The following is a 13,290-nucleotide window of genomic DNA, read 5'->3' as shown; positions in this document are numbered from 1 at the left end:
AAAAAAAATGTTAAGATGTTTATTTTCTTGGCAGTTCTTTATTGCTTAATGAGTCTTTTACTTTACTCTTTACTTAGCAATAGAAAAACAGTCTCTCTCTCTCTCTCTCTCTCTCTCTCTCTCTCTCTCTCTCTCTCTCTCTCTCTCTCTAATATGATATCAGAGCTGGTTCTGAAGGAAGCTTGACCCATTTCCTTTTTTCAAGATATATAAAAAATAAAAAGTACATCTCAGAAATCAAATGTATCTCAGGTTTACAGTGACATCTGCTGGCCAGATTTCTCCACAGCTCATTGCTTAGGAAGGTGGTTCATTACGAGAAGCTCGTATTTGTATGGGGGCTTCACACGTTAGCTTCAGTTCTGACTGTATGATCTGGCTTCTGTCCCCAGCTGGAAGAGAGTGAGGATGAGGAGGACGAGTTACAGGAGGTTTGTTATTGGATCATGCGTGCTGGATTCATGGTTGTTTCATCCGTTATTGTCTATTTAATCCAGAAATCTCCCAAGCGCCCCGTTCCAGCCCACAGACACGCTGCTGTCCCAGTGCCGGCAGTCGCCGTGTCTGAACTGTGTGTGAACTCCCATATATCGAGCCTCAGCCCCTCCCCTCTCCCCGTGGAGCCTTTAACAGTGGCTCACTGTGACCTTCATTTGTGTCTGTCTTATATGGAAATTTATTACATTCTCTTCACGATCATCTCAAACGCTCAATCTGCATGTACAGACTAAATTTCAAAGAGAACGGGCAAATAAATAATAGCAAAGGCTTTATTTAACAGCTTTTATGTAATGCACATTGGTGTTCAAAAGTTTGGGGTCAGTACGAATATTGTTTTTCGAAACCAATTAATTCCTATTTTCAGCAAGAATGTATTCAATTGATTAAATAATTGATTAAACTTATTTTCCCCCCTATTTATTCTGTTTTCATATTGAGCCTAATGGAATATCATATATTATATTCGCTCTTTCAACCATCACCCTAGTGTTGCTCCCTAAACAGCACAGTGATTGTTTTACTGTATCTCTATATGAGAGGTGGACAATTAAAGACTATTTTTTTTTTCTTAACCTTGCCCATAGATGGAGATCTCAGAGGACAAGGTGTGTATTGAGTCCCTCGAGTCACTTCTTAGAATTTGATTTTTGTCCCTGAATTTGAATATAAATGGTTTTTATTTTTTGTATATTACACTTGGTACTTAATCTTACAACATTTTTTTTATATCTATGAGAAGCCTGAGAAAGCTGACAGGAAGCAGAAGGTGAGGCACAGACTTGCTCATTTAAGCAATCCTTTTAATAGATCCAGATTTTGTCTCAACCTTCCTATTGGTCCAGAAATCAAGCTAAATAACCTTTAATTTCATTGAAAAAAATGAGAGTTAGTGCATTAGCATGACCAAGTGTTGAACATTTCGGGATTGGTTGATTGTGCTAAAGCAACAGCATTTTGGACCAATAGGACTATCGTATGCAAATTTCCCCGATTTTCATTGCCCATGATTGAGTTCAGCTGCAGTGATGACGTATTTTTAGGCCAATCCCGGAAGTTCGCATCACCCTGGTTTCCTCGACAAAAACCCATAGGATTTTTCCATTGGCTTTTGGATAATTGCAGGTAATAAGCTCTGTGGCGAAACAAAAGTTTATGATTCTTATACATTTTGTTCACCATGATGATCTTCACAATTAAACAAACCTTTTATGAATTTTAATGCCTAAATACAATCACCAACATCACTATTACTAAGGTTCCGACAACTAACCCTGAAAGTATGTTACAATAGTTTGCAAGAGTGCAGTTAATATAAACGCAACGTGGGTGTTAAAGCGGAAAAAAAGCTGGTGTTCACCACAGACTTTATATCAGGCATTTAACCAAAAGCCCATTTAAAACTACCCAATGACTTCAGGACAATGGAATGGGAAACTCATTTCTTGGTTTTGGCCTACAAAATGATGTTGTTCCCTGAAGCACTGTATTGCATCTGCAGTACATACTATAGTAATAGTATCCAGTTCACCAGAATGATTTAACCCATCACCCCTCCCTCCTTTTCAATCCAGCTGATTAGTCTAGTTATTTTATGGGGTTATGACATAATTGTTCAAAATGAATGAGAGTTAAACGTGTTCCTTTACTCTGCTCTTTCTGAAGGTGGTGAACAGCAGTAAACAGGTGGGTTACGCAGCCTGTGCTGTCATACCTTACACGTGTGTGTTTGAGAACTCATAAACGGAGCACATATACAATGAGGGACTCCGGTTCTGTCTTTCTTTATTTCCCCTCTCCTCTCACTGGGACTGTGTGATTTTTCACAGGCTAATCTTGCCCCATCACCATGTTATAACCCTCTGAACTACATCAGTGAAGCATTGGGGTTATGAGAATGGTGTTTGTCTGTACACCGGGTGAAATGATGTGACCCTGGAGAGTCACTGAAGTAATCCGAGCTGTCTGTGTGTGTCTGCAGCTGGACACCGAGGCCAGCGACATCCTGAACGATCTGCAGGTCAAGCTGAACAACGTCCTGGACGAGCTGAGCAGCACATTTGGAAACACGTCAGTGTTTATATATCGTATACACATTGGGTGAATCACATGAAAACAGAAAGACAGAATTCTGTCATTAATTACTCGCCCGCATGTTGTTTCAAACCTGTAAGATTTCTGTTCATATTTCTTACACAAATGAAGATTTTTTTTCATGAAATCTGATGGATTTCTGTCCCTCCATTGACAGCTACGCAACTACCACTTTGATGCCTCAAAAGTTCATATTAGTCAAAATTTTCACTTTATATCATCAACAGATTGAATTTAAGCTTTTATTCACTTATAAACATTCAGAACCTACAGTATGAGGTTCATTCTCATGTTACAAAGCACATTTGAGCTTCTGCAAAAACCAATGAGGTTCATTCTCATGTTACAAAGCACATTTGAGCTTCTGCAAGTATCAATGAACGAAAGTCGATACGATATGAGGGTGAATAATGACAGAATTTTCATGTTTGAGTGAACTATCCCTTTATATTCATCATAAATTGTATAAATACTGCATAGTTTCAATATTTCAGAATTCCACTATATTAATTATAATTGGTAGAAAAGTGTGTCTCGTATATATTATTACTGTAATACAGTTTTTTTTTTTATTGTCACAGGAAGAAAAAACAGGTTACACTTTATTTTGTGTCCTTTGCTTCAGTGTAACTATACAAATAAGTACTGAGTAAATATTAAGAAACAATTACTGTATAGGTTTAGGAATAGGGTTCAGTTTAGGGTTAGTTGCACGTAACTATACATATTTTAATGTCATTAAAATAGTAAGTACATGTAACGTGTAACAAGTACACTGTGAAATAGTGTAATCAAAAACTAATACAATGGAATTGGTTTGTTAAAATAAGCATAAACAAAATTTAGTACAACAAATTCCATGATATAAATTGATAACTATTATTAGAAATAAATGGATATATTTATTTATCATTATATATTTGTTATATCTTCACTTTTTGTTGAGTAAAGATGTAAAAAGTCCTGATTTAAATGAAAAAACAAAACAAAAAACATGCTAACTCTGCTAAACTCTGATCTTCCTCTGCAGTTTCCAGAGCCGTATTGATGACTGTATGCGTCAGATGTCCAGTCTCCTGTACCAGATCAAAGGTCCCGTCAACGCCAACACCCGTAACCAGGTGGAGGCCGACTCTGATAACATGCTGCGGCCACTGATGGACTTCCTGGATGGAAAGTGAGTGAAAAACTCCTCACCTGTACAGAAACTACCATTACTGTGCACTTCCTGGTTTGAAGGCCTTACAAAACGACTTAAAGGAAGGCTGCAAACAGTTGGTTTGGTAAAGTCCCAAATTATTTGTTGGGTCTTATTACTAAGGTGAAGGACACACACACTGTTTACACTCGTGGCAGTATATCAGACCTCTGTCCTTATGCATTCAAGACAATGTTAGGAAAAAAAAAAAAAAACATTTGCCTATATAGGGGCTGTTCAGTGGGACATGTTAGACCGGCAAATTAAAGTAATCTTAAGCATTAATTCTTTTAAAACGAGGACCAAAGATTGGTTGTTAGAGAGGGTAGCGAAATAGAACAAGGAGACAGTTAATTTGTATAGAAAATGAAAATGTTTGTATTGTATGTTGTCATTGTTATCACACAATATGTAATTGTCCTGTCTTGACGTTATGTGTAAGAGGACCACAATGGAAATAAGTCCTGGACTTTATTGTGTTTTAATCCTCGATTATATTTTGATGCCAAAACCAAAACCACGAAGCTTGCCCTGATCTGTATGTATTTGTGAGCAGTTTGATGCTGTTTGCCTCGGTGTGTGAGAAAACTGTGCTGAAGAGAGTGCTGAAGGAGCTATGGAGGATCGTGATGAACAGTCTTGAGAAGACCATCATCCTTCCTCAGGGAAATGACACCTTTGTAAGACCTTCTCACACTTTTTCCAGACAAAGCTGTCTAAATCAATTGATTTGTCTAAATCAATTTTTTTTTTTTTAGTTTGCCAAAAATGTTAGATGGACCCTTAATGCTTAATTTTAAGAGCCAGTGGCTCTATAGGAATTATTTTAGACTGAAACCTTTTAAATGTTTCTTGTTATAAATGCATCATCTTAAAAAGTAAAATTTTAACATGCAAAATCCTGGTTTTACATGTAAAGATTTCCCCAAACACAATGCTGTAACACTTTTATCTCTTTCTGGCAGGGAATGATATTTTCAGCGGCTAAAGAACTGGGCCAGCTCTCCAAACTCAAGGTACCGCTCTAGGCTTGTTTAATCCGGACTATGATCTCTTTAAACCAGTTGAGCAAGAGAATGTAGAGTCTCAATTTAAATTCCATCTACAGTACATGTTTCTGTATGCTGGTCAGGGTTCGAAAACAAACATTTTGAACAGGAACATAAGAAAAAACAAAAATGAGATTAGGTTTAATCCTCCTGAAGAGAAACGCTTATTTAAAATAAATATGTTGGCCGGTTAATTATTTTATCTTTGCGTTCTGTTTAATATTTCAATTTAGCAGTCAACCAATCATGAATTCAAATAATCCGAATGTGACATCCAACGTGAGTGAAATACCTCAGGAGTTTTTCCAAGGAAATGTCACTTACTGTTTAAGCATTACATTTAAGTGAAAATGAATGTCGAGTAATATGCAGCATGGTGTGTGTTTTTAAACCAGTGAAATATGCAGGTTAGCATAGGACCGCTACTATTCATGTACTATTTGCAAATAATTATACACTATGTTGTCAAAGTTAGTATTGCGGCTTCATTTGTGGTCAGACACTTGCATGTGTCATTATATTATTAGTATTTTACCACAATCAAGCCATGATATAAAAAAAAATTAAAAATTAAAAAAAAAAATCACCTGTGAATGTCGAGGGTTTTGTGTTTTTTCTGTCATTGCATCACGTTTTCATCAACTTAAAAGGTTAAAAAGTTGTAACTCTGCGAGTGCTTAGTTTTCTGTCATTTTATACATTTAATTCATTTTTGTTCTTCTCATTTTTAAATGTATTTTTATTTGTGGTCATTTAGATGACCACATTGTGACCTTACATTTCGCAAATCTTCTAGTCATTGCAACTATTTTTTATAATTGTGTTTTTTTGCTGACAATGTGACCTTGCATATCACAATAGCAATTTTATTTACAACTTTCTTATTTCTTTTCAATGCAACTTTAATTCTTATAATTGTGACTTTATTTCTTGTAATTGTGACTTTATATGCAACAATGTGACCTTACAACTCACAGTTGCAACTTTATTTCTCAAAATTCCAGCTGTGTTTTCCTTTCTTTCTTTTTTTAAACTGTCTTACAATTAGTATTATGTTTTACTCTAAGGCAGAAACCTCATGTTTTCCATAGGAAAACATTAAAACATTACCACCTCTATTTACAAGTCAATGTCATCTATTCAGTGTTCAGATACAGTACTCCTGTCCATTGAGGTGATAAGAAGGAAACTGTTATAGAGTTTGTTTTGCATCAGAGGTTGTAAAATAGTGTTTGCCTCTGCAGGATCACATGTCTGGTGACGCAAAAAGCCTGACGCCGAAGCAGTGCGCGGTCATGGACGTGGCCCTCGATACCATAAAGGTATAAATGATGTTTTCTTTAAAGCAGCTGCAAGGTTCCATGTTTCAAAATTAATCTTTGGTTATTTACTATCCTCTGCAGCAATACTTCCATGCTGGAGGAAATGGATTGAAGAAGGCCTTCCTGGAGAAGAGTCCTGAACTGTCCTCACTGAGACATGCACTGTCCCTCTATACCCAGACCACTGACACACTCATCAAGACCTTTGTTACTTCTCAGCATGCTCAAGGTAAACACATATAGTAACACATCCACACTCTCTTCATAAATCTCCTCATCATAATAACAATATTAAAGCAACAGTATGACAAATCAGTCATCATTTGCTCATGTTGTCCCAAACCTATTTGACTGACTTACATCCAAAAGTTCACAGTTTGTTTGTTTTTTCAAAATGATAAGTTCACAGATAACTCTCTCATGTCTTCCAATTCATATATTTTATTCATATATTTTGATATCTTGAAGATTAGTTTAAGCAATGCTTCACTAGGTGTCAGTATTGAGGTGTGGACAGGACTCATTTGAATAGTTTTTGTACAGAAACCTCTTGATCTCTTCAAGCTTTATCTGTCTCTCACTGCTTAATGTGGCTACTGTCCATGTTTCTCTGTTGTTTTTAATGCTTTGCTTTTTATCGTTGTCTCTTTCACTGCTGCTTCTGTCTGTGTCTCTGCCCCAAGTGCATAATGGGAAGGGTATGAGGATAACACCTAGTGAGAAAATGGAGCCCTCCAGGGGTAGGTCACCACAGAAACCTGAATACCCTCACAGCCCCCTTCTCCAGATCCGTTCCTACATTTGTTTTGCGTTCATTTGCCCTCTAATGGGGTGAATCTCACAATTACCATGTCATATTAGATCAAAATCTGTAAAATACATAAATTTTATTTTGCGTGAAGAAATTTTAGGAAATTAAAAGTCGCCATGAAATGGCTTTATGGTTTTTCTTGATGTATTTCCAGGAAGTAAGTAGTTTAGTTACGTCACAGCTATGAGCCCTGATTTTAATCAAAGTAATGTGGTATTATATATTCTAGAAAGCATTTGATTGGACAAAATGGCACATAGAAAGTATAACGAACTGGCAAAACATGAGGGCAAGAGAACACGTATAAAGGGTGCTGAGAACAAGAGGGCATGGGGTGTGGGACTGGGAAACAAGGAGACAGGAACAGAGGAGCACATGGCCAACACATACAAAGACAGAGCCATATGTTCAAGCACAAAAACATAAAGACATGTAACAAAGATAACAGACAAAGCTGCCAGGGCAGAAGCCTGACACTCCCACTGTAATTTAGGCCCTGCATTCCCTTTGCCATTGTCATCACTTTCTATTTATGTAAATTGGTAACAGTTGGTACATCTTTCCTCCGTTTTTCTAATGCTTACATTTTTCTTAAAGGGCTCATCCATGCAAACTTCACTTTTATGCGGTGTTTGCAAATGAATGTGTCTGCATTTTTTTTTTAATCCTCAAAAAGTCTAAACACTCTCAATAATCAGGCAGTTTGGATTTTCTGAGCACTGTGATGTCATAATGCTCATGCTCCGCCCACGACCACTGGTGGACTGTCTTGTATTAGCTTATTTTTGCCTTCAGCCATTTAACACCCTCCATTAAAGAGAGGGGTGGGGTGAGCAGTTGCTCATTATCATTTAAAGAGGCATGCACCGAAACGGGTCACTGTGAACAAAGCTGTTTTTGAGGAGGTAAAAAGGGTGTTGTTTTACTCAACCATTGAGGAATTTTAACCAAAGTATATTACAAACGTTACACCCTAAAGAATCATACCAGCTAGTGGAAAATGGGCATCCGAGGACCCCTTTTAAATCTCCTCCACCGTGCATGTAAGGGCTTTGTTTCACTGTGTTTGTGTGTGTGTCTACCTACTTAACCATAATTTTGTACTCCAAAGTGAACTAAACCTGACAACCTCATTTTGGGTATAATGTTTCTTTCTTTCTGGTTGGGTTAATTTATACTGTATTTAACTGATTAAAAAAACAGAAGTCTATGGATTTTCCAAGTAAATATATCTGTGTGTGTAGGCTCAGGAGTTGATAAACCAGTAGGGGAAGTATCCATACAGATCGACCTCTTTACTCACCCGGGCACTGGAGAGCATAAAGTTACAGTTAAAGGTATGTCTTACTGCATTTTTATCTGTTTTAAATGAGCTTTTAAATGTTCCACAAGTGTATTGTCTGATGGCGGAATCACATTTTTCTGTGTCTAGTTGTGGCTGCAAACGATCTGAAGTGGCAGACGTCTGGGATGTTCCGGCCGTTTGTGGAGGTCACCATGATCGGCCCTCATCTCAGCGACAAGAAGCGCAGGTTCACCACCAAATCAAAGAACAACAGCTGGGCGCCCAAATTCAATGAGACCTTCCATTTGTGAGTGCAAAACCTAGTCATTCAGGACAAATTAGATTAATGAGCAGCAGTGCAGTAAACAATGATGCGTGAGGAATTAAATGAGACCACAAAATGGATGCATCTCTCACTTTCACAATTGTGGATGGATGGATGGATGGATGGATAATAGGTGAATATATGGATAGAAGTGTGGATAGAAGGATGAATGAATGGGTTCGGTACATAACTTGGTTTTCGGGTCACTTTTCGAAACGAGTTCGATACAATAGGAAAAATGGTCACACTTTAGGTCATGTCCAAAAATCACTATTAACTATGACTTTAGCCTTAATAAACTCATAATGACTGCTGCTTATTAATAGTTAGTAAGGTAGTTGTTTTCTAGGTTCCGCTCCATTTCACGCACAGTTGAGTGCACAAGCCTTTCAAAGTATACTCCTTTGTCCGTGAGCGTGGAAAGACACATCCGATAAGATAAATAAATGGATGCATGGATGCATGGATAGATGGGTTGTAAACAGTGCAAGTAAATAATGAATCCCCCCTCTCTGTCTGTACAGTATTCTTGGGAACGAGGATGGGCCGGAGTGTTATGAGCTGCAGGTGTGTGTGAAGGACTACTGCTTCGGCCGTGCGGACCGCGTGGTTGGTATCGCCGTCATACAGTTGCGTGATGTCGCACCGAGGGCCAGCTGCGCCTGCTGGTGTCCACTGGGACCACGGGTACACATCGATGACACGGGCCTCACCGTCATGCGCATCCTCTCCCAGCGCTCGGGTGACGAGGTGGCCAAAGAGTTTGTGAAACTCAAGTCCGAGACCCGCTCGGCTGAGGAGGGGAGGTGAGAACGATCTTTGACAGCCGAAGATAATGTAAGACTCTTTTAGCTGTTGATGGATAAACAAAGGCTGGATTTCTACACAGTCACCTTTCTGTGTCCACATTTTTGCTGCCCACTAACACACACTTGTGTACCACAGAGAAGGGCTTTCAGCAGCCATTTGACATTTTATAAAGGGCACTGTTAGTCTAAAAGTGAATGGGGAGTCATTCTGATAAAAATGCTTTTTTTCTTCATATGTTGAAATACTATGAGAAACACATTCACACACCAAGCGACTGACAAACTAGCAAAGGACTAGTCAGGGTAGATGACATATTTGATGAAAAGCGAGACTGGGTTGTATTTTTTGCCTAATTATGTTTGTTGTCCATTAGATATTTTTTAGAAATATGCATTTAAGTGAATATAATGAAAACAGACCACATTTACCCCAAAACATGCAATTAAATGTAATATAAAAATAAGAAATTATTACATTTGAAGAATTTTACATTTATAAAATGAATCCTGTTTAGGACTGTTTTGACATTGACATTATTTTTCTTGACTCATTTCACACCTTAAATTGTAATTTATATGTATTAATTGTTTTACTAATAATCGCAATGCTGATTTTCATTACATGTAAAATTGCAGGTATTTAAGATGGAACAACAAATACTATGATTTATTAATATATGAATACTTTAAAAATACTTCAATACTTGAAAATAATTCAGTTAAAATAAATAATAAAAAATGTCACATTGCAAATAATCTAAAATGTTATTTTAAAAATACCAGTGAAATATAATTCCTTTTTTTATGAGATGCTTCCATTTTGCCATTTTTAAAAAATGTTTTCTTTAATTTAATAATCAACGTCAAGGCAAACAACAGTAAAACCAGGCATGTCTCTCTCACAAACATTTTTGTGGAAAAATTTTGTCTATCCCTGACTTAAGTTCCTTTGAGTGTCCAGAATGTTTGAATCTGAGATTTGACCTCCGACCATTAGATGGCGCTGTGAGTGTGCGGGGACATTAGTTTGTAGAATACAGAGATTCCACATCCATTCATGCACTTTTTCTCTGTTACCCCTTTTGCATTGTGTTTATTGCCTTATTTTGTTGATGCTGTGAATGTGTGAGTTTGAAAAGTAATGATTATGATTGTTATGAATGTTGTTATGACAGTGTTAGTTTCCAAGGGGCCAGATCTCATTCACTTGGTGTTGTGGAGTGATTCGTTGCATGAATCAGAATAAGTAATCAAAACCGACAAGTTTGTAGAGGGATATCAAGTACATTTCACATCATTTCCAAGTCTGCTTGCACATGACGCATCTGTCAGCCGAAAGTGTGCCTTTGCTACGGGCTTTGCGGCCTCTCAGATGATGGATGACCTGTTTGCACCTCAACTCACAAATATTCTGCCTCTTACGGTCACCATTCGTTTCAAAGTGAGCGGTACTTCAGCCATCGTCTATGTCCAGTAGGTGGCAGCAATAATCTCAAGGTCACGTTTGCACCTGCTTTTTGTTTATGTCCAACGAAAGACAATGCAGCATCATCGGACAGTATTGAAGCTAAAACATGTGAATGGTTTATGGGTTGTCGTGTAATACTTTTCAATACTATTTATATAGTGGAATGAGAGTGCTGAAAAATCAGCATGAACTGGAAGAGAAAATAGGAAAGTTAACAAATATCTGATCAAGCTCAAATACGATCACTGATCAATTAAAGATAGTAGTGAGGTTTCTTTTTCGTTTCAAAGCGGCCTTATTTTATTTGCTCTGATATTTTCTATTTAAATGATTTTAACTATTTTTTTTTCTTTTAAGTAAATATGGGTGTCTTTTTTTCTGTGAAGTCTTGTTACTCTGTTTCTTTGTTTTGATTGACTGATTTATTTTCTTCAGTTGTTCATTTGATGAATTTTGTACTATGTTGTGCTTTGTTTTTCCAGATATGACTCAAAATGCAAAAAAAACCAAACAAACAGGAAAAGGACAGTAACACTAGATTCGTCCCTTTGTTTGTTGCCTGTGCAAAAAGTCTCACCTTTTTAAACCAAATTTCTTGTTATTGTAAATTATTGTATTTTTCACAAGCACTGCCAATATGTAAAATGTATGTTAATATTGCCAATCATTATTGTAACTGTTAAACCTGTTATTTATTTCTGTACATTTCTCACTTCTAACTCTGTGTCACTTTATATATTGTTACCTTTGTTTAGGCCAGCAGTGTTTGGACTGTATTTTAGAAGAGAACTGTCACTCTTTGTAATATACACATTCCTTGTGCCAACTTGTGGAAGTTCTCACCTTTTTTCAAACTCTTGAAACAATACTGACAATAATCACTGAGTTTACTCACATTTTTAAGGTATGTAGGTATTGTACACGGTCACTGACAATGAAAAATGTGTTAAAATGTTTTTGTGTGCGCACTCAACAAATAAATGTATGTATAAATTATCTTAAACTAATGTTTGCTTGATGTCATTTAGGTAAAGAAAAGAAATTGTGGAATGGGCAGTTTATTTACTTCGTTAAAAGATTATTCACTTAACTGTAATTCGCTCTCACATACGAGTACAGTACTGTATGTGAAAGATGGGGCTGCACGATAATGAAAAAAAAGTCACATTGTGATATTTTGTTTTTCTACGATTATACTGTACATTGCGATAAGAAAACAATTTGACTCCATGACTTGAATAGCTTTATTTGGGAGAAAGGAATCATTCTAGAATGATTGGGGTGATTTTTGTAGGTGTGCAACATTGAAAGTAATAAACAAATTAGATAAAGCATAGTTAAATACGTACAATAAAACAATGATACACATGAAGTAAACAGTGCTTTGTTTTTCAGGTAAGTCGAACAGTTTTAGGCTATAGAAATTGAATAATCAAATGTAAAGTAACTGCATAGTCTAAGTTCAAATTAATTTTTGTTAAATCTAGAAAATATTTAGATTTTATTTTTGTTTTCTGCTGTTTGATTAATATGAATGACAACATGAGACAGCAGCAGGAAAATTTAGGCTGCTGTCACTTTAAGACCGAATGCACGGATCCGATATAATGATTAGCATCTGTTTTCCTTCTCATTCAAGTTAGCGAGAGCCATAAGCGACTGTGTTCCCATTCAGTCAGTTCACAGTATGTAGCGAGTGCTCGGCAGGGTAAACACAGTGCACTCATTTTTTTGTTTGGGCCATAGAGAGATAGGACTATGGTGTGGAGGCCGAGGAGTGTCAGTTTAGTGTTCACGACATGGTTTCTCTAGCTGTCTTAAGTCTAGGTGAAACTTTGACTGTCGGGGGGATGATTCTTTCTCATGCTCTAACAACATATTTTTTTGAGCAGGGCAATCTATCCGGGGCACAGAACATTTTTCTGAGGTCTCCGTTGAGGGGCCCCTAGTACCACACATATTTACAAGATGTGCAGGAACTGTTGGTTCTGCTGTGCCATCAGAGCGCAGACTTATTTGGGCGGCCTGCTCCTGGCTGAAGACAGCAGGGAACAAGCAGTGTTACAAACACATGCACTTGTTTTACATTTACAAGCTCTGGGATTCCAGATTAATCTCAAAAGGGGCTGTTATATCTCAGTATGGAGATAGATTTAGAACCGAACACAGGGAAGAAGATTTTCGTGGCTCTCTGGCTCAAGACGGGTGCTCATGGCCTCTACCCTGGATGCCAGCCCGAACTCCGCCCACAACATTTTTTGGTCTGGAGGTTCGGTCTGGACTCGATCCATTGAGGAGTAATTATGATCAGGCAAAAAAGGATCGGGCCAATCAGATTGCCAGGGCGGGCTTTATACGATGATGGACAGATGATCTGCAGGGACGTAATCATCATGTTATCAAAGAGCGCTAACTGGTTTCCCTCAGAGAT

The 13,290-nt window shown here is 37.4% G+C and overlaps 1 protein-coding gene across 4 annotated transcripts in view; it reads left to right on the top strand.

The window, feature by feature from the left end:
- unc13bb (unc-13 homolog Bb (C. elegans)) overlaps window positions 1–11,862 on the top strand; it is an 85,220-nt gene extending 73,358 nt beyond the window's left edge. For 2 of the 4 annotated variants that reach the window (XM_039677236.2, XM_089126116.1), the window contains 9 exons: window positions 2,480–2,568; window positions 3,623–3,769; window positions 4,347–4,470; window positions 4,756–4,806; window positions 6,084–6,161; window positions 6,243–6,390; window positions 8,217–8,309; window positions 8,405–8,564; window positions 9,107–11,862. In XM_039677236.2, coding sequence (XP_039533170.2) covers window positions 2,480–2,568; window positions 3,623–3,769; window positions 4,347–4,470; window positions 4,756–4,806; window positions 6,084–6,161; window positions 6,243–6,390; window positions 8,217–8,309; window positions 8,405–8,564; window positions 9,107–9,392 — 1,176 coding nt within the window. In that variant the 3' untranslated portion in view covers window positions 9,393–11,862. Of the gene's footprint in view, window positions 1–392; window positions 432–1,091; window positions 1,107–1,240; window positions 1,268–2,184; window positions 2,189–2,450; window positions 2,569–3,622; window positions 3,770–4,346; window positions 4,471–4,755; window positions 4,807–6,083; window positions 6,162–6,242; window positions 6,391–6,844; window positions 6,902–8,216; window positions 8,310–8,404; window positions 8,565–9,106 lie in introns of all 4 variants that reach the window. The other 2 variants (XM_089126114.1, XM_089126115.1) reach the window with 2 other exon arrangements.
- The last annotated feature ends 1,428 nt before the right edge of the window (window positions 11,863–13,290 follow it).

Source organism: Pimephales promelas, chromosome 23 (genome assembly GCF_988280905.1).
Source record: "Pimephales promelas chromosome 23, fPimPro1.hap1.1, whole genome shotgun sequence".
In the NCBI taxonomy this organism is placed as follows: Eukaryota; Metazoa; Chordata; class Actinopteri; order Cypriniformes; family Leuciscidae; genus Pimephales; species Pimephales promelas.
Note: the sequence above shows the minus strand (reverse complement) of the source record. Positions and strands in the feature narration are given on the sequence as shown.